The sequence below is a fragment of the Galeopterus variegatus genome, unplaced genomic scaffold (genome assembly GCF_000696425.1).
Source record: "Galeopterus variegatus unplaced genomic scaffold, G_variegatus-3.0.2 Scaffold319, whole genome shotgun sequence".
Lineage (NCBI taxonomy): Eukaryota > Metazoa > Chordata > Mammalia > Dermoptera > Cynocephalidae > Galeopterus > Galeopterus variegatus.
Window position 1 is genome coordinate 234,052 of NW_007726430.1, and position 19,403 is coordinate 253,454.

The window sequence follows — 19,403 nt, forward strand, 5'->3', positions numbered from 1 at the left end:
AAACTGGCCAGCTCTGCTTGCCCTCCTGTGAGGACGGGCTCCCTACCTCTCAGAGCACCCACTCTTCTTCTGAATAGGTCAGTTATGTTTGGAGGTTCTTCTGTTGACCTGAAATACAGGTCCTAGAACACCCCCACCCCACCCTGGTGATTCAAGGTCCCTGGCCCACGCTTCACAGCCTGCTAAAGGGAACCTCAGACTGGCCTTCACTCCCCAGACAAGCTGTGGGAAACCCAGCATTCCACATCTTCTCACGGAGGCCCCGGCCCGCAGTAGCAGGGCCAGTGCTTTCATGATGGTAAAAATAATAGCAGTGAAGGTCTCTGAGCACTCATGTGTCGGGCCCTCCTAAGGGCTTTACCTGTGTTATCCCACTGGATTCTCCCAACAACGGTGAGGGATGGAGCTGTTATCATGCACACACTTTACAGGGGTAGAAACTGAGGCACAGAGAGGCTGAGTAGCTTAGAAAGTAGGTGATGGAGCATGTGGGTCTATTCCAGTTCCAAGGGACTCTAAGGCCTTGCCCAAGGAGAGAATTGGCATTAATCCAGTGGTTCCCAAAGGCATATGACCGTTATCCATGTCTGGACAGAACCTCTATTAGCTCTAGGGGCTGAGGAACACAGTTTGGGAACACAGCCTTTCTGTCCCTGCTTGGAGAGCTCTGCAGGTGCCCCCTGATTTGTGGTGCTGCCACAGGTGTGTGGAGGGGGAGGTGAACTGGGGCAGGACCATCAGTGCCTCATCCCTGCCACTCACCGATAGGGGGCTGGGGGGAGAAGTAAGATTCTTGAGATTACCAGGATGCTGAGATTGCCAAGGGCTGCTTGGAAAGTTGCCCTCTTTGTACTGAACATTCATCAATTGAGCGATTGGATGATGGATTTACGGTGTTCACTTTTCACGTGACATTTATGGGGCCTCCTGTGTGTAGGGATGGTGTGTGCTGGGGATCTGAAAGTGTGGAGGGCAAGACCTGCTAGTGAGGTGCTGGAACTGGTTATCTGTGCAGGTGAGAAATGCCAGCAGAGGTATAGGGCACCGGGTGGGGCAGGTGGGGGGACCTTTCCTGAGGCAATGTCTGAGTTGAACCTTCAAGGGCCTTATGGGGAAGGGCATGTGGGCCAAGAAATTGCTCAGCACAGATCTGGAGACTGAGGCAGGACAGGGCCTTCCACTGGGAGTAATATGTGATATGGCCAGTGCCTGGGCCAGCTGGGAGGAGGCAAAGATGGGGCTGGTGCTGGGTGAAAGGGATAGCCCAAGAAGGGTCTTGTGCTTATGGGGGAAGCAGAGTGCTGTGGTTTGAAGGTGTCCTCCAAAGTTTATGGTTTGGAAACTTAATCCCCAATGCAACAGTATTGAGAGGTGGCACCTTTAAGAGATAAGCCAAATAAATTTCTTTTCTTCATAAATTACCCAGTCTTTGGTATTCTGTTATAGCAACACAAAATGGACTAAGACAGAAAATTGGTACCAAGAGTTGGACTGCTGCTACAACAAATACCTGAAAATGTGGAAGTGGCTTTGGAACTGGGTAATAGGCGGAGGCTAGAAGAATTTGGAGGAACAAGCTAGAAAAAGCCTAGATTGCTGTGAATGGAGCATTAAGGATAATTCTCGTGAGGGCTCAGGAGACAAGAGCTGCAAGGAGAACCTGAATCTTCTTAGGGATTAGTTTAATGGTTGTGATCAGAATGTTGATGGAAATATGGACAGTAAAGGCCATTCTGATGAGGTCTTAAACCAAAATGAGCAACAAGGTATTGGAAACTGGAGTAAAGGCCATCCTTGTTATAAAGTGGCAAAGAACTTGACTGACTGGTGTCTATGCCCAAGGGCTTTATGGAAAGCAGAATTTAAGAATGATAAAGTAGGATATCTGGCAGAAGAAGTATGTAAGCAGAAAAGCATTCAAGGTGCTGCATGCCTTCTTTTTGCCATTTACAGTAAAATGAAAGGAGAGAGAAATCATTTAAAGATGGAATTTAAAATTAGAATGGAAACAACAGAAAAATGTGGAAAACTCTCATCTTGGCCATGTGAAGCATTAAAAGGTGTGTTCAGGAGAGAATACTAAAGGTGTGGCCAAGCTACCATTTGCTAAAGAGATTAGTATGGCTAGAAGGAAGCCAGGTGCTATTCATCCAGACCATGGGAGAATGACCCTGAAGGCATTTCAGAGATCCTTGAGGGCAAGGTTTCCAGAGAAGTGTTTGGGGACCTCAACATTCTCTGCCCTGCACCACCTAGGGACTCTGCTCCCCAAAATCTGGAACAGCCATCCCAGCCATGGCTCAAGTGTGCCCAGGTGCGGCTTGTTTCACCGCTCCAGGGGATGTAAGCTATAAGTCTCAGCAGTGTTCATGTGGTGCTGATTCAGCAGTACATGATCTGTGAGGCCATGGAGGCCTCTACCTAGATTTCAAAGGCTGTTGCAGATAGCTTGGGGGCCCAGGCAGAGACTTATTGCAGGGGTGGAACCACTGCAGAGATTTCCTGTGGGGCAATGTCTAGTGGAGCTACAGGAAAGGTGGCCACCCTTGAGACCCCAGAACTGTAGAGCTACCAATGTGCAGTGCCAGCCTGGGAGAGCTGCAGGCACGAGACTGCAGCCCATGAGAGCTGCTGCCAGAGAACCGATCTCAAGTGAGAGAGAGTAGGTGGCCCTCCTGAGCACCTACTGCGCACTAGGTCCTAGGGAGAAGTCAGAAACAGACCTAGTCCTTTCCCCTGCGGTCACACTGTGTGCAGCTCTTTGGAATGGTCTGTCTTGTTTGGCTTCTCTGCCCCCAGCAGGATGGGAGGTGAGGACTGAGGAGGAGGGGGTGGGGACACCCCATGTGGGGCCCAGCTGGGGCCATCTGCCACTGAGGCACACCAAGAACTAACTTGCTTCCTTGGAATATAAGGAAAAACTTGTTAATCCGCATCCAGACATGAAATCAGATCCAAAACAGAAGAAATGAGCTCCTATTTGATGTTAAATTTAGCAGGAACTACTGTTGTTCTCATGGAAAATAATCTTTTTCCTTCCTCTGTACCCACCTCTTTAGGGGGTGAGATATGCAGATAAGGACATACGGTGGGCATGTCTATGGGACAAGGGGCATCTGGGAGGACGAACCCAGACTGGTGTTCACTGGGGCAGAACAAGTGCATGTCCCCAAATACCTGCACACTTCCACTCTTTTTTTTTTTTTTTTTTTTTTTTTTTTTTTTTTCTTTTTGTCTTTTTCCGGGTCCGGCAATGGATTGCAACCCTCAGTGTTGCCCCCGTACCGGACCGGGGACCGGCAACGGGATTGCAACCCTCGGCGCTGCTCCCGCGCCTCGCTCAGCCAGTGAGCGGAACCGGTCTGTATGTGGGATCTGAACCCTCGGGCGGGAGCGCCACCGCGCTTCCCAAGCGGCGCACTATCCCGTGCGCCACCGGGCCGGCCCAACACACTTCCACTCTTTTTTTTTTTTTTTCTTTTTGTCTTTTTCCGGGTCCGGCAATGGATTGCAACCCTCAGTGTTGCCCCCGTACCGGACCGGGGACCGGCAACGGGATTGCAACCCTCGGCGCTGCTCCCGCGCCTCGCTCAGCCAGTGAGCGGAACCGGTCTGTATGTGGGATCTGAACCCTCGGGCGGGAGCGCCACCGCGCTTCCCAAGCGGCGCACTATCCAGTGCGCCACCGGGCCGGCCCAACACACTTCCACTCTTATCTGAGTGCCCACATGATTGCCGGAGCCCCTTTTGGGGGCTAACCTGCAGCTCCGATTAATACATCTCCACGTGGAGACCCTCTTGCAGTCTGCATTCAGCCGTTGGTCTGCCATGCTTGGCTGGTTTAAAACACCTCTGTATCAGCAAACTACCCTGGGGCCTGTGGGATGGGGTCCCGGGTCTCTTCTTGCACCAGGGTTATTGTTTAGGTTCTGATGGTGCTTCAGGGAACTTACTAACGCTGGAATCCCATTGTGCCCTGCTGCCACCGCTGTGCCCTCAGACCCTGACACAGAGCTGATCGTCAGGGGCAAGGCCTGGGGAGGGGGGTGTGGGCAGCCAAGACCACGCATGTCACAGACACCTGGTCCCCGGCCTGCTGGCTGCCATGCCGGCCACCACGCCGAGAGTCAGCAGCCGAGATGACTGTAAAAGTTAAATCTTTCTATTTATTTCAAGAAAGGACAAGGCAAGTGGACTTGACATTTTATATGAAAACAGACAAACAGAAAATAGGACCAAGTAGTTAATCACATTCATCTCAACATTGAAGTTTCAAGGCACCTACTAGGAGGCCAAAGGGCGGTTTGCAGTGCACTTTGGTTTGTGTTGTTGTCGTGGTGGTGGGTGTTTGTGTGTCTTGGTTTTCCAAAAACCCTTGTCTGGAGGTGGGGTTGGGAGTGAGGCAGGCGGGCACAAGGCCGGGCTTGGCTACTCAGCCAGCTGGGTGTCAGACGGCGGCAGCAGGAGTGGTCCCGTCACTCAGACCCCCGTGACTGCTCTGCCCATCAGAGAAAAAGAGAAAAGACAAGGCGCGTGCAGCCAAGTGGCCCCACGGGGCTGATTCTGTGGGTAAGGAAGGCTGAGGGCTCGGGAAGCTGGGGTGTCGGTGCAGGACCCCTCGGACAGCAGGAGGGACCTTGGTCACAGGCTTAGGAGAGACCAGGCCTCTTCCTCCCACCCCTGTGCCAGACATCCTGCCTTCTATGGCAGAGGGACACCCCCTCCCGCATTCACCAGGGTCTGGCCAAGGACCCCTCCCTCAGACCACCAGCCACCGGGAAGGGGATTACGCTGAGCCACTACTCCAGATGGCTGTACAATGCCACATGAGATACAGACAACCTTTTAATATCAGGAAGGGGAATTGCTGTCGGTGGCTCTCAGAACATTCACTCTGCAGTGCTTATGCGGGGCAGGGGGTTTCTTTTAGTTTCCTTTCCTCCTGCCAGCGGGATCGCACAAGTGCGCTGCCACTGCCCTGTGTTTGCAGCCCACAGCCCTGCCACCTTCAACACCATCCCTCTCCCCCATCTCTCCCTCTCGGATGGCAAACCCCACATGCTGGGCCCTGCGCTTCCTCCCCATGGCTCTCAGTCTCTCTCTATAAGCTGAGAGGTACCAGGGTCCTCGGTCCATAGAACTCCCTGGCAGCTGCCCTGGACCCCAGTGGGTTCTCAGCTGAGGCTGCGGTCTGCTGGCAGGTGGCTGGGCTGGGTTGGGGGAAATCTAAGGCTAGTTTCAGGGTGTTGTGTGTGTGTCTTCTCTCTGCATACCCAGAACCTTTGGAAAACGGGAATAGCCAGAGGTGGGGTGGTCTCGGAACACCCTGTGAGCATGTCTTCCATCCACGGCAGGTGGGGGACGCCAGCTCCAGGGAGATAAACGGTGGCAGCCCCGTGTCCACTGTGGCTTTGATTCTCGGTTCATGTTGCATTTTTTTTTCTCTGTCTTGAGGAGAAAGCCTGATTAGTTCCTCCAGGCAGGTGGCTTGAGGTACAGGGACTCTCAGCAGGAGCAGCAGGCAGGGCAGCAGGTCTCGTCTGGGATCCTCAGTTTCCTGCAGCACCTCCGTGGGCCGTCCTTCAGCTCTCTGACCCCCTCATCACTCACTTGAGGCACGACTTGGAGAGGGGAAACTGAGTCACCCACTCAGGCCGAGTGGCCGCATTCCCTCGTCAGGCTCCCAGCTGGAGATCGGTGTCTCCAAGGCAGAGTGGAACGAAGTGCTTTAGAGAGGAAGAGTCGCCAAGGTGGCCCCTCTCTGTGCCAGGCCACTGGCAAGGCAGGGGTGGGACGAGAGAAGTCCATTTGTTGCCAACACATGCACCCAGGCCGGTCACATGGGCCTGAGTGGGCAGAGGGCAAGGGGGAGGACAAGAAGGTGGGAGGAGGAGGCCTGGCTCAGTTGTTGGAGAAGAAGGTTTGGCGCACCCTGGGTGCTGGGCGCTGTGTTGGGCCTCAGTGACCCGGGGAGGGTGAGGCACTGACTGCACAGCCCCACGGAAGAGGAACACGGGACCTGGCATCTTACCCAAGTGACCAAACACTCTGACTTCTCTAAAAGATATTTAGGGCCCATGGCAGTGAAGACCTTCCTGCAAAGACTCTCTGGGCTCAGCCTTTTGGGCTTCCAGGGAGGGGTGGCATGGGGAGAACAGGGGCCAGGGCTCTGTGCCTGCTCTTACGGCTACAGTGCCTTAAGAGGCACAAGGGGCTGGCCTTGTTAGGAAGCAGGGGCCGGACGGCCCACCCACAGGGCACCCTGTGCCTTCAGTGTGCCCACACTGCCCTCCTGGCACAAGCCAAGCACTTCAGTGACAAGGGTGGGAGGGGGCAGTGACAGTGTCCAAAGAGCCCAGGGCCCTGGAGGCTCTTCAGTGTGTACCAGAAGCAGAAGCTGCCTGGGCTTGGTGTCTGCAGGGCAGGGGTGCAGAACAGGTGAGGCATTGCCCCTGTGGCAGGGGGGCCACCTGCAAATCTCACTTATGGTGAGAAGGTGGGCCCAACCCCAGAGATAACGGAATTCCAAAACCAGAGAAAAAACGTGTATTAAAGATGCCAAGGGATGGGGGAAAGCAAAGAGAGGAGAGATGGAGAGTAAAGGGAATCTTCTTGTGAGTTTTTTTAAAGAAGCAAATGTGGATATTTCAGGCAACTACTTGGAACATTTCAAAAGAAATGATAAATGCTTAAAAACGCACAGCGAGAAGTGCCCCAGGCGCTGTCAACTGGCCTGGCTGGATGGATTGAGCCGGTGGTGTTGAGCGGTTCAGTTGTGGCCCAGGGACTCGGAGCCGCAGGGCCCAGGAGGTGGCCCTCTGTCAGCCCCCCTTGAGCCAGGTGGTGGGTTGCTGTCCTTGCTCTCTGCTGAGTTCGGACTCTGGGAGGGGGTGGCAGCTGTCTGCACTTCCTTTCTCGGTGCCTCTTGGGCACTGAGGATGGGAATTTGCAGCCCCTCTGGTACCACAAGCGGCTCTTGGATGGGGCCTGGTTGCAGGACAGCCCTGACTTGGGATTCTCAGGGGAACTGGTCATTTTGAGCAACACAGTGAACATCTTTCACTCTCTGCTTCCTTGCAGTGTCCTGGGGGATGATAAAGCAAAGGTGGGAACCAGGACCTTCTAATCAAAGAACTGGACCTGGTCTCAGGCAGGAAAATGTGTGCCACGTCCTCATCTAGTGCTGAATGCTCCCAGTGATGGAGAGCTCACTGCCATTTCCTGTGCCGGGCCTGAGTTTCTCTTCCCTGACCTTCAGTATTCCCTTTACAGTGGGACACACTCCTCTTTCTGGCCATGGGAGTGGACTGGAGACAGAGCCACCTGAGACAGAAAGGAAGCAGAAAACCTCATGACTCTGGAGTCCGACTCTAAGTGACTTCCCCTGAGACATGGCTTTTCACTCCCAAAGGCAGATGGAGTCTGAGGGCAGGGCAGATCTCCACCTGGGGGCTCGGACACCTTCTGAATGACCTGTGTGGGCCACAAGAGTCTCTCCTGTCCCAGAGGCCCTGGCTGGAGCCCGACCTGCTTTCCCCACAGGCAGTACTCGGGCCCAGGCCCTCAGACACCCCTGCTCCCCAGGGAGCGAGCAGGGGCAGGCGCCCCACCCTGTGCCCCAGCCAGGCCCAGGAAACCCCGGCTGTGTGGATGGCCGCTTTGGGCAGGTTCATAAACCACAGAAACTTCCCCCTTTCCCTTCACCTCCAAGGAGTTTAATCTCAATCAATTTAGCAGATTCGCTTGGTTGTAAATGGTAATGATCTGCATTCTGGAGCCTTTTTATCCCTCCTTAAGAAAAAAAATGCCTCCTCTCTGCGTTCTGGAAGGCCTGTGTGAGCTGTGAATTGCTTGTTAGCGCTCACATTGGCGCCTATCCAGCGGCAGCCACTGTCACCTGTGCTGATTTGAGCGTGAAGATGGGACATGGGCGCATGGAACGCCCATAGCCGATCCTGGCTGCGTCCTGGCCTTGAGCATGGTCTGGCCCTCAGGGACACAGGCTGCTGTGCCCGGAGCCCTCCTTCGGGTGCACGCCCCCAGCTCTCCCCGTTGCCTTCCCAGCCCCATCGCTCCCTGTCTGCCGCATCTGATTTTCCTTGTTGTATTTTTCATAAGCACGAGGCTCAGAAGCCCCGTCCTCCTCCCTGGCACATTCAGCAGGAAGCAGATTTCCGGAGTGGATTGGCTTGGGACTTGAGCTGCCATTTTGGGGGTGGGGATGGGGGTGTCCTGAGCGTGCCTCCGATTTTTGCTCCTTCCCCTCCAAGGAGGTGGGCTCGGGCTTGGAGGCCCATCCCCTACTCCAGGCCCCTGGTCAGACCAGGCCAGGATCCCTCATCTGCCTTGGACCACCTAGAGCCTTCCAGAATCAGCAGAGGGAGAGGCCCCTGCTGGGCCTCTGGAGCACCCACCTTTCCTGAGTAAAGCTAGATTTCTCCCCAGTGCACCCCCTGTTTACAGAAGCTAAACACGCTTTCTCTGCCCCTCTCTGGAAATATGCTCCCTGGGCTGGGACGAGGCCTGCCTGCACCCCCAGGGGAAGGGAGAGCTGTGTCACCCGGAGGGAGGAGAGGAGGCACAGGGCAGGCGTGTGTGCACTGGGATTTGGGTGAGGAAGGTTGGGACCTGCTGCTGCTACCATCTCCCTGGGGCTGTCACCTCCCGCTCAGGTGGGGAGGCCCCTGTCAGCCTCTGGGCGCCATGTTAAGGTGGAGGCGGGCCAGGAGCCTGGAGCCCATGCAGGGAAGATGGAGGCTTCCGCAGGAGGCCGCGGGAAGGGGAAGGAGGAAAGGGAAGAAAAGAAGCTTTTGATGCACGTCATGTCTGTGGAATTGAGTATGACTAATTAATAGATTTTATTCTTAGTAATCTCTTCAGCATTCCATACGTTGGGCCCCACGCCTGAGGAGCTTACAAGAGGCCTCATTCGCAAAATGCAAATGCCGCGGGCCTGCCGCCTGCTCTCTTTCCCTGCCTCGTCTTTCCTTTTTTTTTTTTTTTTTGAGGGGAAATTTAAAGGAAAATTGCCATGTAATAGAAAAGAGATTCCAATCACTACATCTAATTACCACAAAGGGTAAACCACTTAACCAAAGAAGTGTCATGGGCTTTTTTGTTTTAAACTCTAAACCTGCCTTCAATGCCACAAAATACACTCACCCGCGCTGAGGCCAGTGAGGGGGTTCTGGTTAGTCAGAGGCTGCGAGGGTCATGTTGGCGGTGGGCTTTCCCTTGGGATGTGGTGGCCGTGCACAGCACAGGGGGCAGATTTCATACAGATTTCATACAGGATTGTCCTGTTCTCAGGCCCTGTGTCCTTGTGGGCTTCTGTGGGGTGGGATGGCTGGGGGCCCCGAATCACCTTCCTTCTTGCTGTGTTGTGGGGCCAGCTTGAAGGAGTTGGGCCAGGAGGGGACCTGGCTTCAGAGCCCCTCCCTGGCTTGGGCTGTGACGCAGCAGACATTTGGGGGCTTGCTCTCAGAAAGGACACTGGGAAGATGTCAGAATGCTAAGGGGCAGATGAGATGAGAAAGCCAGTTCTCAGAGCTGGGCCCTGGGGCCCTGGCTGGGCGGAGAGTCCACACTCATCAGCACTCAGGTCTGCATGGGGCGGGATGTGCCTGCGGTGAGTCAGGCAGGGCCTGGGCTCTCCAGTCCCTTGTAAGATGGGCCAAGCCCCACTGAGCCTGGAGCAGGAGACTGATGTTCTCAGGCCCAGGCACACCCTCTTGGGCACTTGGCAGGGCTCTTGCAGTCCCGGGCCTGCTCTGTGCACTGGGGGAGGAAAATTCGTCCTCCAGGCCAGGACTGGAAAGCTTTGCCGGGCACGAGCTAGCTCTCAGCTCTGCTCTGCTCTCCAGCACTAGGGCCCCAGGGGTCCTGCCCTGGCCAAGCAGGGCCTTTCCAGGCCACTCTCATGGGCCACCTATTGTCCCCACATGCCTTCTTAGGGGCTGATCTGACCAAGGGGATGATCTGACCTCCTGCCTGGGGTGGGGAAGGGAGAAGGGGAGACCTAGGTGAGATGGGGGAGGGGCATGCTGGCACCTCCCTATGGTAGATGCTGGGGACTTGAGGGCCAGCAGTGGGGAGGCCAGGGCCCAACCTTCCCGGGACTCTGGCAGAAGACCAGAGTGTGGGGCCCTTGAGGGAGGGGGATCTCAGTTCAGAACCAGCAGAGACCTGGGACTTCTGTTCCCCTGGCCAGCGCCCCCCTCCTCACACACCCTCTCCTCCCAGACCTCCCAGTGGGGCCCTCTGTTCCTTCCTGCATCTGTAGGGGCTGCAGTCCTTCAGGAGGGCCGACTTTTATACAGACCTGAAATTAAGGCTTGGGAAGTTTTCTCTCTTGACCTCATTGTATGAGAAAACGATTCAGGCAGGAAAAAGAAAAAAAGGTCTAGTTTGGAACGTCCGTGCCCCTCGGCCACTCCCTGGGGCTGGAGAGTCGGGGTCCCCGGTTTGGTGGGGCAGCCCTCGGCTGCAGTGGGAGCCTGCGCCTCGTCCCACCTCCCTCATGCAGCCGTGCACCCGTGTCTTTCCACCCCACCTCTCCGCTGAAGGGCCTCCAGATCTTTTCAGGGAGCTGCAGCTCAGCCTTCTCTTCCTGTTTTTGCTTTTGTGCAAGCGGCAGAAGCCTTTTGAAAGCGCCACTGCCAGGAGCCAGACCCCTTCTCATCCTCCTGCCCTCAGAGCAGCGTCTCCTCTTTGACGTTGCTTTCCCCCAGTGCAGGACAAGCGGCGCGTTGACAGATGGCGACCCGAGCTCCCCAAGTACTGGGACACGGGGAACGTCAGAACCCCAGGCACTGCTCTCCTCTCCTTTCCAGAGTTGCTGTCGTTATTTCATCATCGTTTTAATCTCATGGCTCGCCACACTGCACTGTCAGTTGGTAAATGGTAGTGACATTGATTCCAGGGGGAGGAAATAAAATCTGAACTCTTCTGAGGGCCCTGGGCAATGCCCTGTTAAAGGCTGGCATTTTTAGAATGAGATCTGGTCTCTCCATCCAGAGAACAGAGTCCCAGGGGTGGGCGCGGCTGAGTTTTCTACATTCGGTGTGGGGCGTGCTGTCGTCCTGGGCTTTGCTGAGAATTTTCGTGTCTTTTTCTGGGCTTTGTTTGAGCAGCCATGGAAACCAATAGGTCTAATCAGCTGATTTTTTTTTTTAAAAACCCTTCCCTGCACTAATTACCTGTCCCAGGAGGAACCACATAGCACATAGTAAAGGCTTAAAAAGTAGCTGTTGAGGCGATTGCACCTGGGAGGGACGAGGACACTGGCAGTCAAAGAAAGCTTTTCTCTGCATCAGAAAGGAGAGCGGCCCAGCTCTGGCCAAGCTGAGATAGGATGGAACTGAAAGCACCTCACCCAGCCCCTCTCTAAGCCACCCCTCTGGGACGCACACACCTCCGCCTTTAGGAACAGCAGTACCCTCGGAGACCAAGTCTCCTCTCTCCACCTCACCCCCATCCCCAACACATCGTCTACTTACTGAACGATTTCTAGGAGAAAGCAACATTTTCGCAATTGTACTGTCTCAGGAAATGGTGAAAACTGACCCAAGAAGTACTGTAACGACCGTATTTGTGACTTTATCTACCCATCTGTACTTAGAGACATGACAGAGAGAGACGGGCAGACAGGTGCACCTCCAGGTGGCAGAGAAAGCTACCGCTTCCATCAGGGCTTCCACGGAGGATGGTGCATGGAACTGAAGAGGGTTCAGCATAGGAACAAAAAAGTTTGGTTTTTCTTTTTTTTTTTTTTAATCGACTACATAATTGTTCAAAGAATGCAGTGAAAGATGCCATATTTCTGCAAATCTGTAAGGGAAAGAACCAGAGAAGAGATTTCAGGACATTATCTCCATAGCAAAAGATCTTTTCTTTCCCCTCTCTTTTGTGAGGAGCCTGAAAACCTTGCATCCCGTCGCCAGTGAGCAGCCGGCAGCGGGAGAGCTGCGTGGGGGCCTCGTGTGTCGGCCGCTCCTCTCTGATGGTTCTTTTGTGATGGCCCTGATCGGAGCATGAGGTGTACACAGACGTTGTACAGGTAGTATCTTTCCAGTTCAGGAAACAAAAACCCAGCTCGACCCTTGCTGTGATATTATCTTTAGTCCTTCCCTCCCCAACTGGCATAATTCAGTATAAATTATGTCTTCAACAATGTTGAATCCCCCTCCTGCCTTCTATTCTTTAAAAACATTTTTTTTGTTGTTTTTCACTGTTGCGTTTTACAAAATCGTCAACCCTCCCCAAACTTTGCTTTCTGCTGGGAAAGTCATCCGTGGAATTTTTTTTCCTTGCTCTCTGGGATTGCAGCAGGCTGGGCAAAGCCACGTCGCCACACCAGGCGGGCCAGGAGCTGGAGCAGGGGCTGGGGGTGTGGCCCAGGTGGGGCAGGCATCATGTGTAGGAGTAGTCTATGTCGGGGATGCCGCCGTCCCGGTAGCCCCGCGTGGTGCCGTAGCCGATGGTGTGAGTGCCCTTGCAGAGGCTGCTGCCATTGGAGGGGAAGATGGTGTGGACCACGTACTCCTCTTTGGCGCGGTAGGGATTGATGGGCAGCATCTGCAGCCCGGGGCCACGGATTTCCAGGATGGAATTATCTTTCTTGGTCCCTGACTCCATGTAATCGTCCTTTTTCCTGCTGCCCCGGTTATAGGCCCTCTCCCGGGTCAGCAGCTCCCCAGCCCGGTGCACGTACCAGCAGATGGCACCCAGGACCAGGAAGAGGAAGACAAGTGCCACGGCGCCCCCAATGATGCCTGCCAGGGGCAGGCCCACCATGGAGCCAGCGTTCTGCTCCTGGTTGAGCGTGGTGGTGGGACCATAGCTGTCGGCTGTCTCTGCCTTGGCACACACAGGCGTCTCATCGGCCACGTAGGTGTTGCCGGTTTCCATGGTGACCATGCAGATGATGTAGGTGGACTTGGGCTCCAAGGCCGTGAGCAGGTACTCCGTCTTGTCCCCCTGCACCAGGGTCTCTGTGATGGAGCCCACAGCTGGGCTATGGCCCAGGCGCAGCCAGCTGAGCCGGAAGGAGGAGGCAGGAAGCATAGCTTTCCACGTGATGCGGATGGAGTCTGCTGTCAGGGGCTTCACGTGGATGATCAGGGTCTTGGCGCCCTCGCCTGTGGCCATGGGGTAGTCAATGTTGGAGTCGGGGAGGCGTAGCCCTGGCTTCTTGGCCTTGAGGGTGAACAGTGAGCCCTGGGGCGTGGTGGCAGAGGCGTGGTTGCTGGCCGTGGTCTTGGCTGTGTTGTCTACACTGCCCTGCGACCCTGTCTCAAAGCACTCGTCCATCTCGCTGGTGATGTCCTTGATGGCCATGCCCCGGACCTTCTCGGGTCCCTGGCACATGAGACCCCGCACGTTGACCACAGCCGCCCGTGCCTTCACCCAGTCCCGCAGCCACATGAGGTTACAGCCGCAGAACCAGGGGTTGTTCCTGAGCAGCAGCTGGGCCAGGTTGCCCAGGTCGTCAAACAGACCACGGGGCAGCGTGGTGAGGTTGTTGTTGGATAGGTCTAGCCGTTCCAGTTCACGCATCTTGGCCAGCGTGTTGTAGGGGACATGGCTGATGGCGTTGTCCTGCAGATAGAGCTTCTGCAGGTGGGCGCTGGGCAGGTTGAGGGGCGGTGCGGCCAGCGAGTTGCGCACCAGCGAGAGCTCCGTGAGGTTCTGCAGGCGGCTGAAGGTGTCATCAGCGATGCGCTGGTTGGCCAGCAGGTTGCCATCCAGCACCAGGCGCCGCAGGCTGTTGAGGCCCTTGAAGGCGTGCAGCGGGATGGTGGAGATGCGGTTGTCATCCAGGCGCAGCTCCTCCAGCGTGTGGGGCAGCCCCGAGGGGATGCTGCTCAGGTGGTTGCGGCTCAGGAAGAGCAGCTTGAGCTGTTTGCTGTCAGCAAAGGCGTCCTCCTCGATGCTGACAGTGGACACGGAGTTGTCGTCCAGGTGCAGCTTCTCCAGCAGTGGGATGCGGGCCAGCGAGTCCCTGGCGATGGTGCGCACGTTGTTATCCTGCAGGTGCAGCTCCCGCAGGGAACGGGGCAGGTTGATGGGAAACTCGTCCAGGTCGTTCTCATACAGGTAGATGACCTGCACGTTGACCTTAGTCTTGAGGTCCCGGGGGATGCCGGCATTGTTGATCTGGTTGTTCTGCAGGTAGAGGGTGGTGGCATCATCAGGGATGTCTGCAGGGATGGAGGTGAGCCCCCGGTCGTTGCAGTAGATGAAGCCATTGTCGCAGCGGCACACCGAGGGGCAGGTGGTGCTGTCGATGACCTCTGTCAGGAAGGCGATGAGCCCATAGCAGAGGAACAGCCAGTCCCGCAGGTCCATGGTGGCTGTGGTCATCACAACAGTGGCCGTGACAGCAGCAGCAGGTGTGGTGGTGGCAGTGGCGGTGGGGGGTACCACCACCATGGTGGATGGCTGGGGGAGCCTGACCCCACCTGACCTGGAGCCTCAACACCTACAGGGAGCACAAGATAGGTGCAGTGAGACCGAGACAGAGACACTGGCCCCAGGAACGAGCGATGTACCCACCCGCCTGCCACCAAGGGGTCACCGCAGTCAGGTCCTACAACCCTTTCTGTGCCAAGTTGACATCACAGGTGAGCGCTCTGGCTAAGGTCGGACTCTGATGACTTCTGGCTAACGTTCAGTCTTATCAGGAGCAGAGACGCTGCCCATTAATTAGGCGTGCGCTGCCGAGGCCCTCCTGGAGTGTGATCAGGAGCCTCGGGAAGGTTAAGTTAGCGAGAGCCATGCGGTGGTTTTGGTTTCTTCTTTCAAGATATCACAGTAAGCCAGTCTTTATGGTCAAGGCTAAAGGTACTGCTCAGTGTTGATGGGATGGATTTAGGGCATGTTTTATGGATTTGGAGCCACCGATTCTCACTGGAATGGGGAACACGCATTGCTATCTGGCTCAGACCCAGGGTTTCAAGGGAAAGCTTGTTTCTGGGAGGCCTGCAAGCTCAAAGGGGAGTGTCACTAGAACCTGCAAAAAGGAAGCTGCCAGCGTCTTCACTGGCGGGTAGTGGGGAGCGCCGAGCTTCATGGTCTGGTGTTAAAACAACATGTCCTGTTTGTCACTCATACGTTCTATAGACAGAAGAAGGTGTCAACAGAATCACTTTCTCATGTATTTACAGAAATCTCTTATCAGAGGTGCCTTCCCTAGTTCTGTTTTCTGTTGTGTGGGAAATCGCCACACAACTTGCCCCCTTTCCAAATCATGAAACTTCCAGCTATTTTGGAAAAAATACATACGTCGGTTTAAAGGAGGGAGGGGTCCACACTCTGAGGAAATTGTCTACAAGGTGTAATTTCAGATATCACAAATAGAAAAATTGTAATGTAGTTTTTCTAATATTATTTTACTTTTCAAAGTGGTAAAAAAAAAAAAAACAATTAAAGAGAAATTATCTTTCAACCGCAGTGGGGAAGGTGTCTTCACGCAGCCGGCAAAAATCTGCTGTAAAACTCTGGGTTCACGAAGGCTTTTCAATGGTGGCATGTTATGGCCTCTCAGAGCCTGAGCCGAGGTCCCATCCTGGAAGATGGAGCAGAACCAGCACCTGCTGAATGAGCCAGCAGGGACTTCACTCCCATGCTCCCGGGACCAAGTGTCTCCATTTTTCAATTGTGCCAAACCCTTCTCCCTTCTATGTCCTTCTCTATTCCTGGGCTGTTCCTCTCCATCTAGCAAACTGCTCTGCACCCTTCAGGATCCAGCCCAAATATCCCTTCCTCTGCTAGGTCTTCCTAATGGCCCAGATAGCAATTCCCTCTGCTCTGTCCGTCCACCCATCCATCTACTCATCCATCCATCCATCCATCCGTCCACCCGTCCACCCATCTACCCATCCATCTGTCCACCATCTATCCATCCATCCGTCCACCATCTATCCATCCATCCGTCCACCCATCTACCTATCCATCCATCCATCTATCCATCCATCCGTCCACCCATCCACCCATCTACCCATCCATCCATCCATCCATCCATCCATCCATCCATCCATCCGTCCACCCATCCATCTACTCATCCATCCATCCATCCATCTGTCCACCCGTCCACCCATCTACCCATCCATCTGTCCACCATCTATCCATCCATCCATCCATCCATCCACCCATCCACCATCCACCCGTCCACCCATCCACCCATCTACCATCCATCTGTACATCCACCAATCCACCCATCCATCTGTCCATCCACCCATCCACCCATCCACCCATCCATCTGTCCATCCACCCATCCACCCATCTACCGTCCATCTGTCCACCCGTCCACCCATCTACCCATCCATCTGTCCACCATCTATCCATCCATCCGTCCACCCATCCACCCATCCACCATCCATCTGTCCACCCATCCACCCATCCACCATCCATCCGTCCACCCATCCACCCATCCACCATCCATCCATCCACCCATCCACCCATTTACCATCCATCTGTCCATCCACCAATCCACCAATCCACCCATCCATCTGTCCATCCACCCATCCACCCATCCACCATCCATCCGTCCACCCATCCACCCATCCACCATCCATCCATCCACCCATCCACCCATTTACCATCCATCTGTCCATCCACCAATCCACCAATCCACCCATCCATCTGTCCATCCACCAATCCACCCATCCATCTGTCCATCCACCCATCCACCCATCTACCATCCATCTGTCCATCCACCCATCCACCATCCATCCGTCCACCCACCCACCCATCTACCATCCATCTGTCCATCTACCCATCCACCCATCCACCATCCATCCGTCCACCCATCCACCCATCTACCATCCATCTGTCCATCCACCCATCCATCCGTCCACCATCTATCCATCCATCCATCCACCCATCTAGCATCCATCTGTCCATCCACCCATCCATCCGTCCACCATCTATCCATCCATCCGTCCACCCATCCATCCCTCCACCCATGTACCCATCCATCCGTCCACCATCTATCCATCCATCCTCCACCCATCCACCCATCTATCTGTCCACACATCCACCCATCTATCCATCCACCCATCCACCCATCTATCCGTCCACCATCTACCCATCCATCCGTCCACCCATCCACCATCTGTCCATCCGTCCACCATCTATCCATCCATCCGTCCACCCATCCACCCATCTATCCGTCCACCATCTACTCATCCATCCATCCACCCATCCACCATCCATCCACCATCTATCCATCTGTCTGTCCACCATCTATCCATCTATCCGTCCACCATCTACCCCTCCATCCATCCACCCATCCACCATCCATCCATCCATCCACCATCCTTCCATCCATCCACCCATCCATCTAACAGATCTTCACTGGGCATCTACTAAGTGCCAGCCCCAGTTCTATCCACGTGGAATTCTATTTTGGGGGTACGATAGCTCACATTATAATAGTTTGCTTAGGGCTTTACAAATATTTCAGTGATTTAATCCTCCCAGCAAACACAAAGACACAGTCGCCCTTATTCCTATTTAAAAGATGAGAAAACTGAAGCTCAGAGATGTATGTCAACATACTCAAGACCCCTTGAGAAGTGGTTAGGAGGAACCCAGGCCGTCTGGGTCACCGGCCAGAATCTTGGCCACCAATGGGCTTGCCATGCTTTGTGGCTACAGGTCACACTGTCTGGTGACTAGTATTTTAATGTCCCTGACTAATCTGTGGTTGCTTGAGGGCAGGAGCCACGGTCTGCGTGGGCCTGGTGTGGCTTGGCACTGGTGACACCCAAGGACAGATGGCTGGTTGTGGTGAGGGCTCTGCTGCTCGCCCCACACACTCATGCTCCATTTGCAGTGACAGAGGCCTCTGCTCCATCAGCCCAGCAGCTCTAAGGCCTCCGGACTCTGGCTTTGACCACAGCTAACACATTAACCCCACTCAGGGCCTGCTGGTGGCGTGAAGCTTTGTTCATGAGGCAGACCCAGTGCAGGTCGAGGGCCAGCCAAGAACACCCAGGGGGGAAGCAAGTGAGGGGCAGGGGGTGCGAGTGGGGTCTGCCTGCAGAGCTGGAGGGAGAAGAAGCCCCTCAAGGAGAACCAAGGTCAGGAAAGCCTGGAGAAAGCTGGGTTCCTGGGGCCAGCTCGAGTCTCCTCGCTCAGACCAGCCCTGGCTGGCCTGGGGACCGAGGATACTTGGCTGCTTAGTCCTGACTCTTGCTTAGGGCTTGGCTCCCAGGCCAGGCTATGAGGTCATGACCCCACTCATGATCTCAGCCCCTTTATTTCCTGCACCCTGAGCTCCCACTCTCTCCGGGGATTCAGCTGTTGTCTTTGTTTCCTCAGTGACTCCTGTCCGAGGCCCTGACAGGCTACCCGGGCCCCTCCTCTCCTCTCGCCTCCCTCCCATCCAGAGCCCCACACCATGTCCTCCAGCTCCTCCCTTCGTGGACACGAGAGTCACCTGGTAAAATCCTTGTGCCACTCCTCCACCCAAGGACAAGACCATCATAGTGGGCTTGTCCACTCCATTTCTCCCTCACTGAGCACAGCAGCTGGGCACACCCCGGTGCCCCAGGGCCCTTGCACGTGCTGTTCCCTCTGCCAGGACCACTCATCCCAGATCCACAGGCTCGCTCCCTCACCTCCTTCCCTGGCCACCCAATCAAAAGTTACAACCTCCAGAATACGCTTTCTTTCTGTACCTTGCTTACCCATAGTTTTTACTACCAACTCATGTGCAGTGTATGTATTTTATCTTTTTTGTTTTTTATTATCTGTCTCCCCATTAGAAGGTAGGCTCTATAAGGGCAGGGATGTGTGTGGGTCTTATTCATTGGTGTAACCCCCAGGGCCCAGCCCAGTGGTTCATACATAGCAGATGCTTACTAAATATTTCAAAGAAGAAACTGTTATTGACCCATTCTATAGATGAGGAAACTGAGGCATGGAGAGGTCCCCTGGCAGGAGGTGGTGGAGTCTGGATTCAAGCCCAGGGCTGTTTAGCTGCAGGACCTCAGTGCTTAACCACTATGCTCTGCTGAGGACAGTGAGTCCCAGGCCTCCTGGACATGACCCTGGGGCCTGGGCTGAGTGGCTGGAGGTGTGTGTACCCCAGGCTCCTTATCTGTACCACATCCCCTTTCATTACATCTGGAACTGGGAAGGGCATTGGCCCAGATTATGGAAGAGGACTGGCTCGAAGCAGAGGACAGCATGCAGACCTGGACATACCGGCCTCTAGGGGACGTGGATAAACCCAGACACTGGTGTAAAACCTTGGCGAGGCCTTTCCCACTCCCCCTTCACAAGCGATGGTGCAGAGGTCCATGACCTGTACCTGCACCCAGCTGTCACATACGCACATGTCCTTGGCTCTATTTACAACTGAGCAGCCTGGGGCTCAGAGGTGAGGGGCCATC

At 54.9% G+C, this 19,403-nt stretch overlaps 2 protein-coding genes across 2 annotated transcripts in view; one reads left to right on the forward strand and one right to left on the reverse strand.

Annotated features, from left to right (window-relative positions):
• The window catches only part of MACROD1 (MACRO domain containing 1), a 175,820-nt gene that overhangs the window by 31,152 nt on the left and 125,265 nt on the right, over nucleotides 1-19,403 (forward strand).
• Nucleotides 11,760-14,448, reverse strand: FLRT1 (fibronectin leucine rich transmembrane protein 1). The gene has a single exon (XM_008567431.1). The coding sequence runs from the start codon at nucleotides 14,431-14,433 to the stop codon at nucleotides 12,412-12,414; it is 2,022 nt and encodes a 673-aa protein (XP_008565653.1). The 5' UTR covers nucleotides 14,434-14,448; the 3' UTR covers nucleotides 11,760-12,411.

What these genes read in the sequence shown, in the direction of transcription:
- FLRT1 (XM_008567431.1), bottom strand. Translation starts at nt 14,433, where the DNA reads ATGGTGGTGGTACCCCCCACCGCCACTGCCACCACCACACCTGCTGCT.